Below are 22,686 nucleotides of genomic sequence, written 5' to 3'. Positions count from 1 at the left end.
ACTTTCAGCTTAAACAGCACCACTGCAGCCCCAGAGGACAGTTTGTTTGGGGAATCCGGGTGAAACTGAGAGCAAGACTAGCTTTCTGTTTAACCAGCACACTTACAATAGTGGACAGGATGTACTTTTTACGTTTGATTTCTCCTAGTTAGATTATTATGAAAACCCTGAGTTGAGATTTAGAGGAGGGATCGGTTTTTAGCAGTTTTTATCTGCAAAACTCAGGAGTGACGGCAGAATGTAGACATGTGAGCCATTAACCCGCTCTCATACGATATTAATGAAATCACAGGAGACTCAAGATCTAATCTGATACCTGTTGCAGGTAGCAGATTAACTGTTGCTAATTAGTAAATGTTAATCAGTGAACTCAGATTAACACTGACTTGAGCATTTCTGCAAAGAAGAAACGTGCAGTGTCCAGATGTGCCTGACTGAGTCCCATCCTCACAGACTCAGGGCTGTGATTGCAGATAAAGGTGCAACTACTAAATACTGACATTAAGGGGGTGAATATTTATGCAGTCACTTTTTTACATGGCATTTATTTAATTGACATTACTCTGTGGAAATCTGTTTTCCCTTTCACATTAAAGAGGTTTTTTGTCAAAAGGTCTAATTATATTGACCATGATTTTTTAGATATAAAACCAATATACGGGTAACACTTCCAAGGGGGTGAATACTTTTTATAGGCAGCGCAGATCTCGATATCTAGCATTTTCAGCCTGTTTTATCGGATAAACCGTTAATGTAATGAACGTTAGTAGCTGTTGCACCGAACATCTGCAGAGCAGTTTTAGTTATAAATCAACTCCAAACTGCTCTGAAACGGTGATCAGACAAGATAAATATGCATATGATTTCTGACCTGAAAAGACCACATTTCACAAAGTGTTCCTCGTTTTAAATGGACTGAATCCGGAAGATAGTTTTAATGTTTACTGTTGTCAGACAGTCTACTTCCTCCTCTGAGCATCACTGTGACATGCTAACTGCTAACATTAATTATTAATACTGCAAAACCGCTGCAAGATTAAACATCAGACCAGAACTAAGGGACAACCCCTGCGAAATTTTAAATGCACAAAACAGAAAAACAAGCCTTCGTGTTAGCTAAATTAAAGGGCGGCCTTATTAGATATAGCCCCTACGGCTAACTAGCGTTAGCATCGCTAGGCTAGCGGAAACCTGTTTTTCCAGTTCTTGATTCACAAACGCTCAACGCTTTCTTTAACTACTTAGCAAACTAGCCCCTAAACGCATGTGGAATTTTTTAGGGAGGTTATGGTGAATACATTTTTGTTTCTTTTATAGAAATATCTGTGTAATATTTGTTCCTAGCTGACCCACTAGCTAGATACCATAGATAACAACAAAGGAGGAGCGCTAGCCTAAGCAAATCCTCTGTAATCGGAAGCTCTCGGCCCTAAAATACTTTAAATTCACTCACCAAATCCCGTGTGTCTTCCATTAGCCCTTCATATAGATAACATTCCTTTTAACGCTGCTGCCAAATGCAAATAAAATCCCCAACCCTGAGGATAAATCTGGATTTTAATATACCAAAGTCTAAATGAATATACTACCAGGCAGGATATCAACAAATTACTCTGTCGCCTCTGCGCATGCGCTAGCGTAACCTACTTTCTTGCGATTGGTGGATCAAAAATGGAGGTCATCGACCCACACAGAAACAAAACAGTGGACTCTGCAGTGATCATGAATGAATGGTTCTTTCATTTTTACAGCAGAAAAGAGCAGATTAGAGCAACTCTAGTTTTAAATAGAGACTCATTAATATTATTCTCACTACCTGGGCCACGCTGATGCAAACTGTAGGGTAATATTAGTTTTAAATCAACACGGAACAAATATATAACTTTCTTTATGACTTCTTATACCTACTTTTATGTGTTAAAACTCAAATGCACATAGTATTAATAATTTAGTGATCTTAAAATCAATTTAAGATACTTTTCAGCTAAATGGACTGAGTATAATACTCGTTATGGAAGCCTATTTTACAAAACTGGGATGGTTTTGTCGTCTACAACTATGACTAAGACTAACAAAATATATATCTTTAATGATTAAGTAAGTTTAGTTTTCATTACAGACACCAAATTTAGACTTAAATGTTAGTGCTGCAGTTTTGGACATTAAAACCTGTGGTATGTATATATAAGGTGCACAATATGGACAAAAGTATTTGGCCAAAACTGTTGGATTATTGAATTCAGGTGATTAAAATCAACCACCTAGACATGCAGTCTCTATTTGCAAACATTTGCAATACAAAACGGGTCAATGCCACCTTAATAAGACGTTTTATGAAACTTCATCCCTGCTGGATATTTCACAATCAACTGTTAGCGATATTATAAGAAAGTTGAAGCGTTCAGGAACAACAGCCACGAAGCAGAAGACCAAGTAAAATCAAGAAGAGTTCTGCTGGCACAAATGTGAACACAAAAGCTGTGTGGTGGGAGCTCCAGGGAATGGGTGGAGCATCTGCATGCAAGCCTTCGATCACCAAGTCCAATGGCAAGTGTCAATATGGAGTGGTGTAAAGCAATGTTTCCCAACCATTCTTCCTTGGAGCACCCCCTACATGTACCAAAGAAAAGCCAAGCCTCCCCAGGAACCCATAGAGAAGAAAAAGTGACACACTGCTGTCAAAAATCAACATAGATGTTAATTGTTTCACCGATGAAACCCTATAAAAAGGTCTATGCATGCCTTTCTTATCAAAAGACCTTTGTATAAACTACTTTATAACTGCTTTATGTTGTTTTTGTCAATATTTGCAAATCCGATTTTGGCAGCCTCAGAGCAGACAAAGCCTCATGCCCCTTTAAGATCTTTTGACTCTTTAACTCCACTGAGCACCTTTGTGATGAGCTGGAACAGAGGTATGAGGTCTTATATATCTGTCATTATGCAAACACCTTGCTACCTTATCTCTGAACAAATGAAGATCTTGTTGATCTTTTCACTGAGCTGACTGTGGTCTGTCACAACGCTTAATCTAAATGTGTTGTTTAGGGAACGGGATATAATACACAAAATTCTGTGGCCTCTCAGGATACTTTATATGAGTGCTGCCAATGCACGTTGTCTGACCATTTTTCAACACAATATCTGTACAAATTTCATAAAACCACTTAAAAATAAAAATCGACTGCTTTCCTATGTAGCTCAAGAAGCAAGATTTTTGTGCATTAAATAGCTGCAAGAAATGTGATTGGTTGAAGGCGTTGAAGGCGTTGAAAGTTCACTGTCATTACTGTGTCAGAGCTATACCATTTCTTTTATTATGTTGACTGATCAAATAAAAAATAACCTGAGGAGGAAATGAAAGGGCTCATATCTCAAGATTTAACAACTAAAATAAAAAAATATGACAAAGTTATTTACTTTCTTATGATTATTTCTAAAAAGGGGCATTATACTGAAAACACTGGATTTATAAAAATATAACATGGAACGACCTCTAAACAGATTGAAAATGTATATAAAACAGCTGCTTTACACACAGTACAGACTGTAAAGAAATCAATAATTAAACTTGTTGAATTAAAGATGCAGAGAATTCTTGTGACCTAAAATAAATCCTTTATTTAGTGCAGTCTATTACAGCTCTGAAGACAAACTAACACTTTCTTTGTCCTTAAAGACACAGTAGATGCCACATTTTTACTGAACACAATCAATAATACTTTATGGTTTCTTCTTCAAAATAGAATAACCTGTGTAGCCTAATATAGAAGCTTTATAATCTCAATATACATGTAGAGAAATAAACTAGACCTCTTCAGCTTACCAGCTGCCTTCTGGTTTCACTGATACATATCACAGTGCTTTTCAAAAATAATACTGGCTTTCTGGTTGTTCTTGTTCCTCTCTTTGTTCTTTGAACACAAAATAACACAAATAAACAACACAAAAGCAAAGCAGCGTTAGGTGCAACTGAACAGCATAACGTAACGTTTCATTTTTGTGCTGAAGTAACAACGATAAAGTGAATACGGCTGGAAGAATCGCCTGAAGCGCCTGCTTTCAAGTAGGTAAGGCTTCACGATGAGGATTTATGTGGTTGTGTTTGGGTCAGACATGGACACGCTCCCCTTCATCTCATTTGTACTGATGCTGAGGAGTGGGATGGTCAGTGCTGGGAGAAGAGAGTTAAATAAGTAAATAACTCAATAAAACATTTTAAAGTTTTAAAGAGTAGACAAAGCTACACAGCCAGGAAACACTACCTTCACCTTTATTTGCTTCTTTGGTCTCAGAGCAGCTCGTCCTCTGCATTATCGTCGACACTTCCTGAGATGGAGGCAGCTTCTGAGGTAACAAAGGTAAAAAATACAATTTATTATTACCAAACAAAGAAAATTATACCAACAACTTAAATCGTACTGAGCAGTTATTTCATTCAGGATCCAGTAATCCAACACCACCCATGAGGAATCAAAGGAAACTTTTCTGGATTAAAATAATCCCACATCATGTGTGTGGGCGGAACTCGTGCCCACTAATACTTTCAGTTCTCGCTGAAATCATCCAAAGCATGTGAGTAAGAAGGAAATTCTGATATTTTTAAACCCAAGGCACATTTTTACAAACGCTTAGGTTTGTATGCCCTTTTAAGGAGCTTGCATTCACAAAGACTGTCTGCATGGGGCTCTTATTGTTTGTGCAAATCAACAGGAAAATAGAACATATCCTCAAAACATGTGCTTTTTAGTTAAAGTACATGTGAGGTTTTGACTGGTTATGAAACAGACTAAAACTATATGGAAGACTATATATAACTAACGTAACTATATAAACCATCAGCTAAATGACTGATTTGAAAAATCAATCATAGTCAGTATAATATGGCTTCTTGAAAAACCTATTTAATGTCAAAGTGAAAACAGATTTCTGAAAAGTCATGTCAATTAAACAAAAATATATAATGTAAAATTTGTCACTGCATAAATATTCACCTCCTTTAAAGTGACGGACCTAATTCAATAGAGGTCCAGCCAAATGGTACTTGTTGTCCCACAATCAGTGAAATGGGGATCACCTGAGTGCAGTGAATGTGTCTCAAGTGGTTGTAGCATAAAGACACCTGTGTCTGGAAGGTCCAGTTACTGGTTAATCAGTATTCCTGGCTACCATTACACCATGAAGACAAAAGAACACTCCTAGAAACTCAGAGAAAAGGTTATTGAGAAGTCAGGGGATGGCTACAAATACATACAAATACAAGGCACTGAACATACCCAGAGTTCAGCTAAATCCATCATCAAGAAATGGAAGGAATATGGCACACGTGTAAATCTGCCTAGATCAGACCATCCTCAAACTGAGTGACTGTGCAAGAAACAGACTAGTGAGAGAGGACACCAAGACACCTATGACTACTCTGAAGGAGTTACAAGCTTCAGCAGCTGCAATGGAAGAGACTCTGCATACAACAACTGTTTGCCCGGGTTCTTCGCCAGTCAAAGCTTTCATGGGAGAGTGGCAAAGAGAAAGCCACTGTTGGAGAAAACTTTATTAAATCTGGGTTAGAGTTTGACAAAAGGCATACGGGAGATTCCATGGTCGAGTGGAAGAGAAATTATTTGGGGCTTTTAAGCCATCAGACAAGACACTATTGTTTGGTGGACATCAAACACCACACATCACCACAAGCACACTATTCCCACTGTGAAGCACGGTGGTGGCAGCATCATGCTGTAGGGATGCTTCTCTGTCCTGGAAGGCTTGCAAAATTAAAACGTCTAAACAGGAAAATCCTGGAGGGCAATCTTATTTAGGCTGCAAGAGAACTACAGCTTGGTAGAAGATTTATTTCCAGCAAGACAATAACCTGAAGCATACAGCAAAAGCTACACAGAAATGGTTGAAAGACAACAAGGTGAAAGTTCTGGAGTGACCAAGTAAAGCCCAGACCCAATCCCTGTGAAACCTGGCAGAGCTTGAGCATGTTTGCAAGGAAGAATGGAGTAAAATTTCAGTGTCCAGATGTGCAAGCCGGATTGAGACCTATCCACACAGACTCAGTGCTGTGATTGCAGCCAAAGGGGATTCTACTAAATACTGACATGAAGGGGTTGAATATTTAAGCAGTCACTTGTTGTACATGACATATTTTTATTTTATTGACTTTAAAGAAGGTTTTACTGTCAAAAAAGCCCAGTTATATTGACCATGACTGGTTTATAAAATCAATAAAGGGTAAAACATCTAAGGCCTGAAATGTTTGTAAAGAGAAAAAATATCTTCTTGGTGCCAAGTCTTCTCCTCACACTCGCTAAGGAAGCATGTAGGAGTAAGCTGAGAAGCTGAGATGGAGGTTGGGATTTCCTCTTCTGTGTTGGTGATCTGACAGGAGTGTTTTTATCTGGACTTATTTTATTCATTATGACTCCTTCATAGCTGCTTGTTTCTACTATGGAGCTTCCCCCAGTTGTCTCGTCACTGGTTTACTTCAAGAAGCACAAGAAAATCGATAAATCAGGATTGAAGTACTGAAAAGGAAGCTGTGGGTTTGCTACAAAGAAATCAGAACTTGTGCCATTGTTGATGTGGGTTTGCTTTACTCTAATGAATAGAGTCTGACTCAATTCTGCTGGGTTCGAGTGGGAAAATCGTGAGTCAGTGTATGGGAGGGAGTGATGGATTTTACAATAAATAGATTAAATGTAGAAGATGCTGTTCTGATAGCCTATCTTTCTACAGTTTTGGAGGGTTTCAAATCCACTCAACCTCAAGGAGAACGGGCTCATCCGGTTGCAATCAAAATTATTCAACCCCCACTGCAAATCGGGTTTATTGTGAAAATGTATAGACTTTCAGCTGTTTGCAATGAATAGATCAACCAAAAGGGATTGAAATAGCTCATAATAACTAATGCTTCAAGTGGTTTCACCAAATCCAACTGAAAATGCAACTTATAATGACCTCTCCAGTGTCAAAATTAATCAACCCCTGAACAGAATCCCTCACAACAGCTCAAATATGCAAAACCAGTGTTGTTGCCAGCACAACTGATGCAACAAATCAAAGGCTTCATTACCTTCACCAAGTTTGCCCAAGCTGGAACTGATAAAATACCTGAGCTGTGAGGGGTTTGTTGAGCGTCACCTTTGACTGCATGTTAGAAATATGGCAAAGAATAGTCCAAGAAGAGAAGAGAAGAGAAGAGATCATCGGCCTTCATAAACGAGGAACAAAAAGATAGAAAAGACACTGAGAACAGAGTTTCTAAAGGCACCGCTGGAAGCATAGCTCACAAGCTCAGTCACAGCAACAGCAGTTACACTGCCTGGACGGGGCAGAAAAAGGAAACTATCAATTTCTGCAACCAGATATCTGAAAAGGCAAGCTGTGAAAAACCCTTGAGTGACTGCTAAAGACCTCCAGCAAAACTTGGTGGCAACAGGGACTGAGGTTTCAGTGAGTACAGTAAGGTGTGCACTGAATGTAGACTGTTGCCATGCTAGAACTCCAACATGTGCACCACTACTGACCCAGAGGACCAAGAAAAGTTGGCTCCAGTATGCTCAATATCATAGAAATAAGCCACAGAGTTTTGGATTCTGTTCTGTGGAGTGATCAAACAAAACTGGAACATTTTTGCACGATGGATCAGCGGTATATCTGGAGGAAGAAGATTGAAGCATACGCTGAAAAGAACATTGCCCACAGTTAAGCATGGTGGTGGCTCAGTGATGCTCTGGCTCTGGGGCTGCTTTGCATCCTCTAGCACTGAAAACCTGCAGCACGTGGAAGGCAAGATGGATTCATAGAAGTATCAGGAAATCTTAGGAAGGAATGTCATGCCATCTGTGAGGAAACTGAAGTTTGGGTGTCCAACACGACAATGATCCCAAGCATACCTCAAAGCCACCAAGGCTTGGTTGCAGAAGAAGACCTGGAAGATTCTACAACAGCCATCACAGTCGCCTGACTTGGACCCAATAGAAAATCTCTGGTAGGATTTGAAGAAGGCGGTTGAAGCATGCAGAACAGAGAAAATTACTGAACTGGAGGTCATTGCACTTGAGGAACGGGCTAAGATTCTTCAGGAATGCTGCCAGAAGCTGGTGTGTGGCTATGCATCTCACTTGCAGCAGGTCATGGAAGCAAAAGGGTGCTCTACTAAGTACAAGAGATGCTTGCAATGCAGGAGTTGAATAAATTTGAGATTGGAGAAGTCATTATAAGTTGCATTTTCAGTTGGATTTGGGGAAACCATTTGAAACTCAACTTGAGTTGAGCTATTTCAATAACTTTTGTTTGATCTGTTCCTTGCAAAAATCTGAAAGTCTGGACATCTTTATGTTTTTCAAATATAAACCTGATTTGCAATTGGGGTTGAGTCATTTTGATTGCAACTATATGTAAAGAGATAAATCTGAATTGATTGTCCCTTGTCCCTCTGCTCTACTCACCTGATAGGCTGATACAGGAGAGACTTAGCTCTGAGGATGCTCCAATAACATCGTCCTACAACAAGACAGGAAATAAGACATGTAAAATCACAAAGAGCTATAATAATAAGACATGTTTTTATAATATAAAGCTTTAATACCAATACACTAAATATTGAACACGTTGTTGTCTTCAGTTTCATAAGATGAACTCCAACAATCATTTATGTGATTGTGAAGTCCAATCCTTCTCACTTGACAGAAACACAGTAAGAATAGAGCAATGTTCTGTAATATGAAGCAGGAAACAATGTGTTCATAATATAAATATATTAAATATTAGACAAGTCCTTAAATTTAGTTTCTAGATATGAAATGCAACAATCATTTAAGCGACCCTGAAGTCCAATCCTTCTTGCTTTATGTTGTTAGAAACACAGAAAGAGTAAACACAACTTCTCAGTTAGGTATTGAAGCTCACTTTTTGTAGCTTGTTGCCTTTTAATTTAAAAAATCATTATCACTGAATAAAAATTATAGCTCTGTAACACTTCAATACACTTGGCCCACTGTTCAAAACGTATATCTTCTTTTTTTTTTTTTTCTTTTGTCATGGTTTAGGGGCTTTTGTTGGTAAATCCATTCTCAGGCATTTAGGTAAAATTTGCAGGAGCAGCAAGGAGTTAAGTAAAGGGATTTTCTGGCAGTGAATATATTTATTTAACAGCAGGATGATACTCTTTTTTTCTTTTTAAATATATTTTTGAGCTTTAATTCCTTTATTTAGAAAGGGGAACAGTGGATAGAGTTGGAAACAGGGATGCAGAAATGGCAGAGAGACATGCAGGAAAAGAACGGCAGGCCACCCACGTACATGGGGTGTGATATAGCGTGAGGCAGTCTGTGCTCCCTTCTTCATACATTTTCATTGATAAATGAATTGAAAGTATTGTGAATGTGGTTCTATCAGTTTACCTCAATAGTAGCACAAGAGAAATGAGAGATCTCCAGGCTGCATCCATGCATGGAGCAGAGACAGAGCTATGGATGCCACAATTAAGGATTTTTACACCACATTTAAAAGGAGGAAAATAATCAGTTTCACTTTTTTTCTTTCTTTTCGCATTTTTTTTTCTCAAAAATGTATAAAATCCCATAAACGTCATATATACATTTAAATATTCTTTATTGCTGCCTTTTTTGAAACAGAAATACCACATCAAAAAATAAGAAAAAGCCTATCTGGGAACCATGAGGACCACACAATTTTTCAGTGACTCACCAGCATCCTCTGCAGACAGCCAAGGTGTTCACCTTCAGTCTTCCCATTCACCACTTCCTGGAAGCTGACAGCGTGACCCCGCCGAATGAGCTCTTCCCCGATATCTACAGACTAAGAAGGAGAAATATTTGACAAAGATGTGTTAAACAGCTGCCATGATGTTAGACAAATGGATAAAAATTAGGAAAAGGTGAGCTCACCTTTATTTCACTGCTGTCATAGAGCTTAACACTGGGCCAGGACGAGATGTCAGAGTGAGAATAGCTGCACAGTTTGGCCTGCAGGGGTCGCCAGGATGCACAGTATGTCAGCCGATCAAAGTCATCCAGAGCCTCCTCAGTCCAAGTGTCACCTGAGGAATGAAGTCAGAAAAATACATCAGGTAAGTCTTTAAAATAATCTTCCTCTTGTTGCGATCAAGTTATTAAGAGGAGAGTTTTACCTTTTGGCCTGACTCCTGCTAAGTTGCACTCAATAGCTTGGAAAGGCAAGCTGAGGAAGTCACTCCTGAAATGTAATTGCAGCAAACGCAAAGCTGTTAATGACTGAAATGATAATTTTTAATTGATGCAACATTATGTACAATGATAAGCACAATGCAGCTGCACAAAGGCACATCAGAAGACCTACAGCCATTTCCAGACAACATCCTTTAATTGAGAGAACAATCATCTATAACCAGTCACAGCTAGAGAAGGCACTGTGTAGATGGGGTATGGAGGACATCAGTACTTTCACTACCACAGACTCATGGAGAAACAGAGCTACCATAGCTTGTCCAGTAAAATACTTAGAAGATGGTAACAAACCGGATGCAGGCTTATAGCAGAGAAAGGGAGAGCTGCGCTTATATTGAGTAGATATGAGTGAACTAATCTAAACTTCCATATATTCTACATTCATTCATTCATGCAAAAGTGAAAGATTTCAAGACTTTTTTGTTTCAGTCTTGATGATGACTGCTTACAGCCCACAATAATCTAAAATCCACGATCTCAAAATATTAGAATATTGTAATATATTGTGCAGAATACAATCCCTGACGCCCACCATGAGGAGAGTAAGCCACAGAAGGTCACTGCCGAAAGGTCAGGCTTTCCTCAGAGGAAAGCCTGGAAATCTGACTGGAAAAGAAAAGTGTGGTAAGAAAGGTGCAAAAGCAACAGGGATGAGCTCAGCCTTTATTTATCATCAAACAAAGAAGACTCAAGAACTTTGGGGAACTTCACAAGGAGTGGACTGAGGCTGGAGTCAGTGGGTCAAGAGCCACCACACACAGACAGGTCCAAGAACTGGGCTACAAGTGTTACGTTCTTGGGGTCAAGCTCCTGAACGGCAGACAACATCATAAGCATTCTTCTTGGACTAGACCATTGCTCAGTGGTCAAAAGTCCTGTTTTCAGATGAAAGAAAATGTTGAATTTCATTTGGAAATCAAGGCCCCAAAGTTTGGAGGAAGATCAGAATCCAGGTTGCTTAAAGTCCAGTGTTTTCAGTTTCCACAGTCAGTGACGTTGAGGTGACATTTCATCTGCTGCTCTTGGTCCACTGTGCTTCATCGAGTCCAGATTCAACTCTGTCAGTGGTCTACCAGGAGATTTTAGAGAACTTAATGCTTCCATCTGCTGAGAAGCTTTATGGAGACACAGATTTCCCTTTCCAGAAGGACTTGACACCTGTCCACAGTGAAGCCAGAACTACCAGAAACTGGTTTGCTGACACTGGTATTACTTGAGGTTTCTCCATTACAAGGGGCGGCTCGGCTTGACTTGGCCCAACGCGGCAGGGGATTTGCTTTTCCATTACAATTGAGCTACCTGTTTGAGGGTGCATCTAGAGCTGAGGGACGCAGTGTTCTGAGCCCTCCTCGATCTCATCCTCAGTCTGGTCTCCACACTGTCTGACCTGCCTGATTTTACAGCGTTTTAAAGCAAAAATCAAACTAGACTGACAGCACTGCATGCCACTCTTTTCTTATTCTTTCTCTCTCTCTCTCTCTTTCTTTCAACGATCAATAAACAATCCACGCTTATCATCAAAAAGAGAGATTTTTCCTGCATGTAAGTTAAAGAACAGTCTTCTGATTATCAATTTATGGGTCTCTAGAGAGCAGAAAATGAACACAATCATATTTTTGGATTGGGCAATAACAACAGCATGCTTTACCAGCCCCAGTTAATAAATTAATGACTGACCTGGTCATGGGCTAAATGTTTCACACATCTCCAGCATTTTATTTTTAAAAAGTCTAGAACTTATTTGTCTGTAATAAGGGGAAAGGGTCAAACTTTTCTTATTAATGGGAAAAGAAAAAGCTGTAATCCTCTTAACCTGGTTCTGATTTCTCATCAGCATGAGAACTCCAGCTGTGAACTATCAAACCGCAGTATGAGTACATAAATCTGTAGTTTTTACCTTGTGTCAGAAACATTTCAGTCGCAGAGTGAATGCTGACATTAGACCACCACTGTTAAGGAGTTGTAGTCTGTCCAAGCAGAGGCAGGGTTAACACCTACCTCCCCTTGGGCTGAAAAATTTTAATCAGACGGGGGATATAAGAAGGAAAGGGATAAATCCCCCCAGAAAATTGCACCCTGCAAACTGCTTTGACGTCAGTGTGGCATGCTTGAAGGCGAGGCTGGCTTGCTTTGGCCCTGCTCTTGAGCAGGACCATTCTGGCGCAGCCTGGCGCAGCCAAACTGGTGATGGAAAAGCAAATCAGCATTGCTTGGTTTGGCTTGTTGCGGCCAAAAGTCACAGTGGAAAAGCCCCAGCTGAGTTTGATTTGCCAGCCGACTGACCTGATGCCATGAAGAAGATGAGAGACACCAGACACAACAATAAAGATGAGTTGAAGGCTGCTATCAGAGCAACCTGGGCTTCATAACACCCCAGCAGTGCCAAGGACTGACTGACTTCATGCCATGTTGCATAGATGCAGTAATTCATGTAAAAGGAGCTCCAAACAAGTACTAAGTGTATAAATGATCATAGTTTTCCAGAAGGGCAACATTTCTGTATTATAAATTTCTTTTTTTTTGACAGATTTTCTTTTATTTTGAGAAAGTGGATTTTTAAATTTTTCATGAGCTGTAAGATATAATCATTAAAATTAAAACAAAAACAGTCTTGAAATATTTCACTGTGTAATGATGAATCTAGAACATATGGAAGTTTCACTTCATGAATTAAATCACAGGAAAAAAAATAACTTTTTAATGATATCATATTTTTAGATGCACCTGTATGTGTCCATAACTTTTTGTTGCAGAGCCAGAAAAAGCAAATATCAAATCAAGTCCAGCTGGCACGCCTCTCTCTGACTTTTTTGTCTTAACTTATGACTTCTTTCTGAAATCCTGTCTCTCACCTCATTCTGCAGAGGCTCTCTCTGGGCAGCTCCCCATTGTCCCCAAAGTCCACATAGTAAAGGTCCACCAGTCCAGAGCTGAGAACTTCTAGCACCCTCGCCCTGTTCCACGTGCCATGGTCTCTGTATGGAGCCGCCACGATGTCCCCGACGACAACCGTCTCCACCCTCTGCTCCTGGAAAACAAGAAAACCAGGATTGACATACAGGACGTCACTTGGTACAGTCAAAGACAGAAATTTTGACAAGCTCTTCCAAACTTTATAACAGGTTTGGCTCAAGTTTCTCCCTCTGCTACCAAATTTTGCAAGATGCTTGCTTGCACTGTGAATTAATGTTAGGTCTCTAGTAGGGATGCCCCAATCAGGTTATATGCTGCTGATACTGATCACCTATGAGTTAGACTAGCCGAGACGGATGCAGATCATGTTAAGTGTTTTGATACAGCAGCTGGTTTAGGATCATCCTTGGATTTGTCCTTACAGCTGGGTTTCCGCTGCTGTAGAAGCGTTTCATCTCCTCTGTCAGTTTATCAAGCTGAAGGGAGCGAACTCCAAGAATCTGAATCCAGAAGTGGTTCGGGTTCTCGTACGCAGAAACATAAACCTCGAGGTGTTCATCAGGCTGGAAGCTCAGGTCTGGGCTGGGAACTGTACCATACAGAGAAATATAAAGTACTGTATGTCAGAAATATGGTCTTATGGAGCAGTTCTTGTCTGGATGTTTTAGATTCTTACTTTCAAACTTGGAAACCTCAGAGGGAGACTCTACAGATACACTATCCTCCTGCTCCATCTCTGTGTTGGGGATCTGCAGCTCCTCCATCTTTTCAAACATATCCCCTGGTTCTCCTGTGGTCCCATTTGCATGGATGAGCCCGTTTTTCTCCATCTGGGCGAGTGGACCGTTATTGTTTAAGGGTGCTTCAGTCTCTGTACTTTCTGGTTTCTGGTTCATAGCCGTGTGGCCACGTTTCTTCCTCTGAGCAGATGACTGTGAGATCTTCATCCTCACCATCATGTCCTCTTTGACCTTTTCTAGAATCATCTCCTGCAAACACATCACAAAGGACGTTTATTCATCCTGCAGAGCAGTGACCACAAATATTTGATGTAAGTTCATCCTCCTCACCTTGGCCTGTTTGACTTCCTGTCTGGTCCCTGTGATGGTCATGTTACCTTTCGCCCACGGTTCATGTGCCTTCTCTTTGGAACAAACCACTTTGACCCCCGTGGTCCTGGTGATCAGTTTCAGGCTCTCGCCACCCCGACCTGCATCACAAGAAAATACACTGAAAAAAACCCTACGTTGAAACCTACATTTCTTCTTTAATTATCAGAAAATAATTAAAAATACATCAGAAGAAGCTCTTGTAAACAAGAATGCAGAAAATAATCACATTTAAGATTCCTGATACATTCCCTATGTTTTATGAAGAGGGGCCTATTTCAAGATCTGCTACAGCCTGATGTTCTGATGTTATAAAATGTATTAAAGATAAAAAGATAATGCAACTTTTAGCCTAAATCTTACTCTTATAATTGGCTGCATGTGTCTGTCTGTCTGTCTGTCTGCGTTGTTTTGTGCTGGTTTGAAACTGATGCAATAAAAAAAACATAGATATGTACAGATTTTCAAAAAAATCCCAAAATGTCATGATTTGGGGACTTCCCATGTGTAATGAAGTGACTGTGGAATGTTACTGCATCTTAGTGCCAACAGAGGGCGCCACAGTAATATGCAAAGTGTGGTTGATAATGTGGCAAAACTGAAAAGCTGGCCCAGGACTGTAACTTTGGTGATTTATTGACAATGACGTTGAGAGATCGTTTGATCCATGGCATAAATGAAGACAGGACACAGTGGAGGCTGCTGTCAGGGGACAGACTGACTTTTGAAAAATAAAACTCATGTTTGCATAAACTATGGAAAAAAGAAAAATTTTGGACAGGGCATGAGAGAAACTGGTAAATGAAAGAGAGCAGCAGAGTCAGTGAACAAGATCAGCAACACGCAACCAAAGCCCCAGCTGGACATTAAAAATGCTACAGATCTGGTGAAGAAAACCACTGCAGGTTTGCCAATGAAAAATGCCACAAAAAGGGAAAAGTTAAACACATAAAGAGAGCCTGCAGAGATAAAACAAGGGGTAAAGAAAATACATTGTTCAAGGGGGAGAAAAAGAAGAAAGAAGAGAGCTAATTTCATACAAGAGAAAGGGGGAGATGGGGAGAATGAGGAACTCTTCACTTTGCATCACAATAAGGTCAATTGTAAATTTTTATGCATTTTTTTTCAGTTGTGTAATATGAATTAAAACATCCCGCACTTGAACCTTGGAGCCTTTTGTTCAACTTACCTATGATACGTCCAAAAGCGGTCTGTGGCACCTCCACAGTCTCGATCACAGGTTCACATTCAGTCACCAGGTTCTCCAGGACACAGCGGGCCAGCAGGACCTGTTCTTTGGAGCCCTGAACCACGAAACTCACGGCCGTCATACATCCAGACTCTGCAGAGTCTGACAACACCCTCACATGAGCTCCGGTTTTCTGGGTCACCTAAAGAGAAAGCAGCAGAGGCGGGGGTTAGACACACACTTTAAAGATGAGCTTAGCTGATGTAAACCAGAATGCACAAATAGATCCTAAATGTGAGAGGTGTTCCTCAAAGTGTATGACTTTCAGAAACACTGAATCATGAAGACAACATCAAATCTTCATGCTGATTAAACTGGGTTAAACTTTGAGCTCCTGAGGGGAGAGTGTCCCTTTTCTGCAGCAGATAATAGAATGAAACTAAGAATAAAAACAAGAGCGGACAGGAGAGTTCATCTTTAAAAACATGCAAGATTCAGATGTGACCAGAGATTTCTGAATAGAGGGAAAAGATCTTACAAAGATTACAGTCCCTTAAGGGCATATTTTGGATTTTGGCTCTGCATATGAATTGATTTGACTAGTCTCAGCCAAAGGATATATGGATTACTTGTTTGGCAGAAAATCATCCAGCAATTGTTTGATGAAAAGCAGTGCCAAAACTCAACCCACAGATGCATTATTTGTTTTAGTCCTGAATGACTATAAAACAAATATCCTTATTAATGCAACCTTTTGTCTAGGTTTATGACAAGACAACTCACCTGAAGGCACCTTTAAATATCTAAACGGGGCGTTAAAAGGTATTTTTAATTTCATATTCTAATTTTGCAAATGCAAATAAGCACTGATTTAATTTTTTTACAGAAAAATGAAGCAGAATTGTATTAAAAAAACATATTTATGTGCATAAATGCCTCTCTTTGTGTGAAAAAATAATGAAAAAAATAATCTAAAAAATCCAAAAATTACAAAAAAGGTTTAAAAACTAAGTAAAAAAATGGCGTTCATAATGAATAAAAAAAATTGACGGATTAAAATTGACAAAAAATGGATGAATAAACTTGACAAAAAATGATGGAAAAAAATCACAGAAAAAATATTTTTAAAAAACTATGAAAAAAAGACAAAAAAATCATCAAAAAACGAAAAAAAAAATTAAATGACCTCCAAACAGACTTAAAAAATATCAGAAAAATGGCGCGCCGGTAGTCGAGTGGTTAAGGCGCATGCCATATACGCAGGCGACCCGGGTTCGAATCCGGCCCGTGGCACTATTTCCTGCATGTCTCTCCCCTGTTTCCGACTCTATCCCCTGTCCTATACTATCAAATAAAGGCAAAAAGGCCAAAAATAAATCTTTAAAAAAAAAAATCAGAAAAATGACCAAAAAATAAGGGGAAAAGAAATAAAAATCACAAAAAATGACTGTTTCTGTATATATTTTAGAAGTCCTTACAGTATTTTTATCACCAGTTTTATTTCTTTGAGCTGATTAATGTTTTCTTCTCTGGTTCTGACCTACTCACCATGTCTAGAAACTTTGCTTGGTATCTGGAAATGTTTCTATAAACTTCCACAGGAAGAGTCATCTTGGAAATCTCAGTGTCGGGCCCCTCATCTGTCGATGATAATAACAGCATCACACAAAGAATAAAGACAAAATCCTTCCATCTGTGATGTGTACATAAATTAATGTCATTTGAGTTCAGAGTAAAACACTAGCACAACTCTTCATCAGAAGACTCACTGTTGCTGGTGCTGCTTATATGGCGATAGACGATGTAGCCCACCGTGGCCCCGACGGATAGCCCTGCAGCCAGAGCCACCATCTTACCTGAGCTCAGGCTGCTCATGTGACCCTCCCTCACTGCGTCCATGACACGCTGTGCACCCAGTGGGAGGCTCCACCTACGCACAAACATGACACAGGTCTCCTTCCACTGGCAATTATGGACATTCAAATGCTTTAAACCATCCAGAATATTAAAGGGTAACCGTGGTACTTCAAATCTGGGCTTTATCTTTGAAACACTTGTGGTTTAAGTGATGATAAACAAGTTTTTAAATTTCTCCTGCTTAAATGAGTAGTCAACAAAGTAATTGTAATGGCTGCAACATCATCCCTGCTGGCTTATGGCTTTGAGGGTGTCCAAACTACAGCCTGTGGGCCGAACATGCCATGTGGTCTAGCATTACATGCAGCCAGGTAACTAAGCAAATGTCACCCACTCCTGCCGTAATTAATCACAGTAAACAGGTAAAAAGTGTTCTTTCTTCTCAAAGTTTGATGGCTGTAATAACCGCAACATAGAGAGTTATGGTGAGTTAGCTCAAGCTGCATGGTTCTTTGGCCGGTCTCAGTTTGGCTGCAGCAATTTATCTTAGAATGGCTTAAATGACCATTTAGACGTGCGTTTTAACTTGTGACTTTCGTTTTTAAGTCCACGATGAGTCAAAGATCCAGGCTGTGGCACTGAATGAGGTTAGAGAAGCAGCTACAAACTGTAGCTGTGCAATCTTGCCAGTGCTCTATAGATTTCTGCTACCTAACGAAATCTGATACTAATAATCTTAACAGTATTATGAAATCTTTATTATTATTAGTAGTAGTAGTAGTAGTAGTAGTAGTAGTAGTAGTATTACAGGGTTAAGTGTTAAACAAAAGTAAGGTGAGCATATTTTGGAGCCAAGTCTCAGAAAGTCCATTTTTGTCCGTCTTATTCAGAATCTCACAATCTCACCAGTATGGTAGCCAAAGCTAAGTTAGATCAATGATAAACAGGCTACTTCTGTTGAGTTCTTCAAAATAAAAGCCCGTGATTGCTATTTTTCTGAAATGCTTTTAGTGTGAACACCCTCATCAGGAAATTTGCTCATTCAGTAGCAAACGTCAGCAGGGCAGAGATGAAACATAAAACAGAGAGAGACGTTAAGAAATCATTTTTTTCATGCTCTTCTGCTTAGACATGAGTTAAGTATGCCACCAAAGGCTTGTTTTAAGGGGAGAAGAGGGGTTGTAACACCTGAATTTGGATTTAAATGCATCATCTTTTTTTCATTTTTGTAATACCGTGATATATTACAGTCACCTTAAAAGGCAACAAAATTTAGGCCTAAAGGTGAGGCATATTAAAGTCATCCTTCTCTGTTTTGGTATGTAATCCTTGTTGAAAAAAGTTTGGACACCCCTGATGTAATCAAAAGCAATGATTTACAGCAGAGGTGTCTTTCTGCATTTTCACACCAGCTTTATTTTCTCAAAGCTCTGAAATGGAGCAATCTAGCAGACAAATTCCAAAACGTTTTGTACCTTACCCTGACATTTATGTGGCCCAAGTTCAAGAATACCAAAATTACCCTTTAATACACATTCTGTAAGTAATCTGATGAGATCCAACTCCAACAAAACTTTTGAATCATGAGAAGGAAACGTCACGGGTGCGGATATGTATTTACATACGTCATGTGCTATCCTCCGTGTTGTTTTGCTTTTGTTGGGCAGCTGAACATTCATGCAGCACAGAACTGAAAGCAAAAGCCAGCCTGAATTCAAAACAGCAGGTTTATGTCCTCAGAGGAAGTCCCACTGATAAATCTCTCCCAGTGACAGAGATAAGAAGTAACTCTAGATCTGAAAATATCAGAACTGCATACAAAGCAATGTCTCTCAAAGGATCCCTTAAGTTTTGAGACCACTTTTTTTTAAAAATACTGTGCAAGATTCTCATAATGTAGCCATTCATAATCTCAGACTACATCTCTTGGCAAATCATGAGTCTGCAAAAACGTGCACAAGCAGTCACATTCAAAGAAAACGGCTCCCTAAATGATGAAACATTTAGTGTAAAACACGCACACATAGCTTCTTATGAATGCACCAAGCCAAACTGCAGCAGCCCTGCCTCTTACTGCAGCATGTTACGAGCTGAAAGCTGCTGTTGCACACATCGAATACCATTGACTGTAGTTGGGCGACCTCCAGACTTCCATTAATCTCTGAACACTCGCATCCAATTCTTTCTCAGGCTTTTAAGGTCACACTGCTGCAACAACAGCTCATACACACAAACAAGAGGGAATGCACTGGAGGTAAGCCAACAGTGAAGAGTATCGGGACCAGGCGGGGCCCCGAGGAGCACACAGCACCACCATGCAGATCGCGCATCTCACTGGGAGAAGAGGGCTCTGGGGCTGTAGTTGAGAAACACATGGGACTTGGACACTCCAACGTCCATCTCAGGAGAATCGTGACAATAAGACACAAATCTTCTCCGATCCTGCTCTGTTTTTGTTTACATCCAAGTTCAAACTACTGACAGACAGGTAGAGGGGGAGGAAATTCAGCAGTTCAAGACACTACATGGCAGCAGCGCAGTCACATTGCAGTTTGATAGGAATTTGTGGAAAACATCAGAAATCACAACAGACTTTCCTGCTTAAACAGATTTTTTACTGAAGTGTGGATAAGCAAAATAATTATTCAAAATAGTCCTTCATTAGAACAGCAAAGAGATCTCTGTTAAATCGTGTGGAGTTGGACGCAAGCTGGAAACGGCTTTTATTCTGGTATTATCCAGATAATCCATGAAGGCACATATCAAGAACCAAAACCAAAAACTGCCTTCAACATGAAAAATCACTGTTTGTTTGTGTGAAATCATTTTTCATACTTACAGTGGGAAATTTAGACTTTTGCAGCGTGTTTATTATAAAAGCTTACAACAATAAATTGCAATTTCTTGAGCAGCTTTGCTTAGTAAGATGCCTCAGGCTCACAAACTTTGTTCATATTAAAGTATTTTGCAAGTCATGCATTACTTAATGTTATTCTTGTTTTTAGTCTTTCTCTGTCATTCTGGGATACACAATACTATTGGCATGATGTATCAGCTCTAAATATCTGCCATATGTAGGAACACGTTTATGGAGTTTAGGCAGGATCAGCAGACCTGCGTCAGCTCAAGTCTTGTCTTTGATCAGCCACATACCTTAAATGTTGATGTGTGGTTTAAAGTCTAAAATGTCTGGTTTTAACTCCATATATACAGTGCTTAAAAAATTTATTAGACCACCCTAACCCCAATCAAAGTAAGGGCTATGCCACAGCTGCCCTAAATTAACAGCACTGGTAATTACCAAAATCATTTTTGATGTTTCTGCAATGGTTAATACACCAATATGTAGAAGCTCTTTAACCCAAATGATATTTCTGATGCTAAAATATAATTACTATTGTTATCCATGAATTTTCAAATTACTGATTTACAAAAAACTGAAAAAAACATTAAAGCACATTAATATTTCTTGATTAATATGTCAAATTATAGTTATTTACTTGCATTCCTGAACAGAAAAATTAGTTTTAGTGGTTGAATGTTATGCTTGATTCATTTCTGACTTCTCAGAGAAGCCCAGTAAGCCAGCTCAAATTTGGGTGAATTCAGTTTGAAATTCCTCATTCCTGTTCAAAATGGTAAAACGTGGAGAGCTCACTGAAAATGAAAGAGTCCGCATTAAAGCACTTCATGATGCTGGATGGTTCTCTGAGACAAATATGACAGGTGGTCTAATAAATTCGTTAAGCACTGTACTTCTGCAATACCGTCTGGTTTACACACACATGTTCAGTTGTAGAGCACACACATGGTTAAAGCGACATCACCGATAGCTCAAGCTACCAGCCACAGTGGTGGATGAACAAAAGCAGCATTTAACAGAGTGTTTCAACAGCTAAGATTGAGTTCTTGGTCACTAAACATCCACTGACCAAATGGCATCACCTCCTCTTGGGGTCAGAGCAGGTGTCAGTGTTTATAATGAACCTGAATTATGGCAAAGAAATCAGGTGAAAAGTTCTCTCCTCTCCAAGTTTAGGGATCCTACTCATTGTATGAACACATGGTCTGATGATAATTACAAGGCACAGGTCCATCAAGAGCTTTAAAGCAGTGTTTCTCACAGGGTTGGGCAATTAATCAAAAATTAGATGAAATCGCAATATGGCCTGCTGCAATTTTTAAACTGCAAAGGGTGCAATATTTCTTTTAACTGAAATTTGTGTTAAAATACCAGTTTTAAACTTTTTTTGCAGCAGAGATGTTATGCATGACATATCATGCATATAGCCTGAATATAAATTCCAATGTGCAGTCCCTTTTAACATTAGAAGACCACACCATTGAACTGCAAAGTGCTCTGAAAGATAAACATAAGTTTATGTTACATCTGCGCAATGCGTTTTAAATGTATACATCTGTAATCACCAAATATTGATTTGTGGTGTGCTGCAGGCTGCAGCAGATGCTGAAATAAGCACCTATCTGTGACATAGAGCCTATTTGTTTTCAATCAGGGATCGATTTGAATCGAAAATCGAATCTGAATTACATGAGTGATGCTGAAACCCTCTGGAAATCACTGGAAGTCAGATGCAACCGCAAAGAAACGACGCCGAATGGAAGAGCTTCTCCTCTTAAACTCAAATTCAATTCATTGATGCTAAAGTTCTTAGTTTTATTCGAGCAACAAGACATTTTCCTTAAATATGGAGATTTTCAGACGAAGTTCGGCATCCGGTCAAGTCACGACACCAAAGAAAACATTAAAAATGCGACTGTCTGGTTTAATAACCTTGGCTTTTCTTACACTCTATCGTGCCTTTTCATAAGGCATTTTACTGTCAAAAAAACAAACCAGTTTTTCCAGTAGAACTACGAAAATGTCCACGTTGATTTCACGATGCCTGCCGAGTTGTCAAAACGACCGCAAACACACTTTCTCCTCTGGGCTAGCGAAGCTAACATAAGCTAGCTGCTGGTTGACACATGCAAGCAAGTCAAACATTAGAAGAAGGGAGTAAAACGTCTAAAGCTGGTGAATTTAAACTGACAACACTACATTTATACAATTATGATGTATGACATAATACAAGTATGGATATGATGAGACATGTCCAGGTGTGACACTTACGGACCCCTCGCCCTCCTTCGAGTCGACCCTGACTGACTGCAACAACTGTCAAGCTAACTACCGTAACACCAAATTAACCGGAAACTACTTTTTAGTTCTCGATTCACACATTTTGTGACCTTTAAAACTACTTGGAACCGCGGAGAACATCACTATTGACTTAAAATATAAAATCTTCTACTCCAAACACACATTCTTATCAGTAATAAAGTCGACTGCGAGCCAAAAGTTAGACTAGTACTTTTACTT

The 22,686-nt window shown here is 39.4% G+C and overlaps 2 protein-coding genes across 4 annotated transcripts in view; both read right to left on the bottom strand.

Moving 5' to 3' along the window:
- mbtd1 (mbt domain containing 1) overlaps positions 1–1,606 on the bottom strand; it is a 31,739-nt gene extending 30,133 nt beyond the window's left edge. The window contains exon 1 of the mRNA XM_041815123.1: positions 1,454–1,606. Coding sequence (XP_041671057.1) covers positions 1,454–1,474 — 21 coding nt within the window. The 5' untranslated portion in view covers positions 1,475–1,606. The remainder of the gene's footprint in view (positions 1–1,453) is intronic.
- Positions 1,607–3,601: 1,995 nt separating this feature from the next.
- On the bottom strand, positions 3,602–22,484 carry tdrkh (tudor and KH domain containing). 3 transcript variants are annotated; one of them, XM_041816003.1, is made up of 14 exons: positions 22,438–22,484; positions 17,216–17,376; positions 16,995–17,086; positions 15,447–15,648; positions 14,219–14,358; positions 13,825–14,137; positions 13,571–13,737; positions 13,088–13,263; positions 10,160–10,224; positions 9,918–10,069; positions 9,718–9,828; positions 8,457–8,511; positions 4,272–4,347; positions 3,602–4,174 (listed from the first exon to the last, which is right to left on the bottom strand). In XM_041816003.1, exons 2-13 carry the CDS (start codon positions 17,343–17,345, stop codon positions 4,292–4,294), a joined length of 1,659 nt encoding a protein of 552 aa, XP_041671937.1. In that variant the 5' UTR covers positions 17,346–17,376; positions 22,438–22,484; the 3' UTR covers positions 3,602–4,174; positions 4,272–4,291. The 3 variants fall into 3 exon arrangements, with proteins under 3 accessions (XP_041671937.1, XP_041671936.1, XP_041671935.1); XM_041816002.1 differs by lacking the exon at positions 22,438–22,484 and adding an exon at positions 19,639–20,559 and having other exon boundaries at positions 4,266–4,347; XM_041816001.1 differs by lacking the exon at positions 22,438–22,484 and adding an exon at positions 19,639–20,557.
- Positions 22,485–22,686: the final 202 nt, after the last annotated feature.

Source organism: Cheilinus undulatus, linkage group 20 (genome assembly GCF_018320785.1).
Source record: "Cheilinus undulatus linkage group 20, ASM1832078v1, whole genome shotgun sequence".
Classification (NCBI taxonomy): Eukaryota; Metazoa; Chordata; class Actinopteri; order Labriformes; family Labridae; genus Cheilinus; species Cheilinus undulatus.
This window is presented reverse-complemented; position numbering and strand designations above follow the sequence as displayed.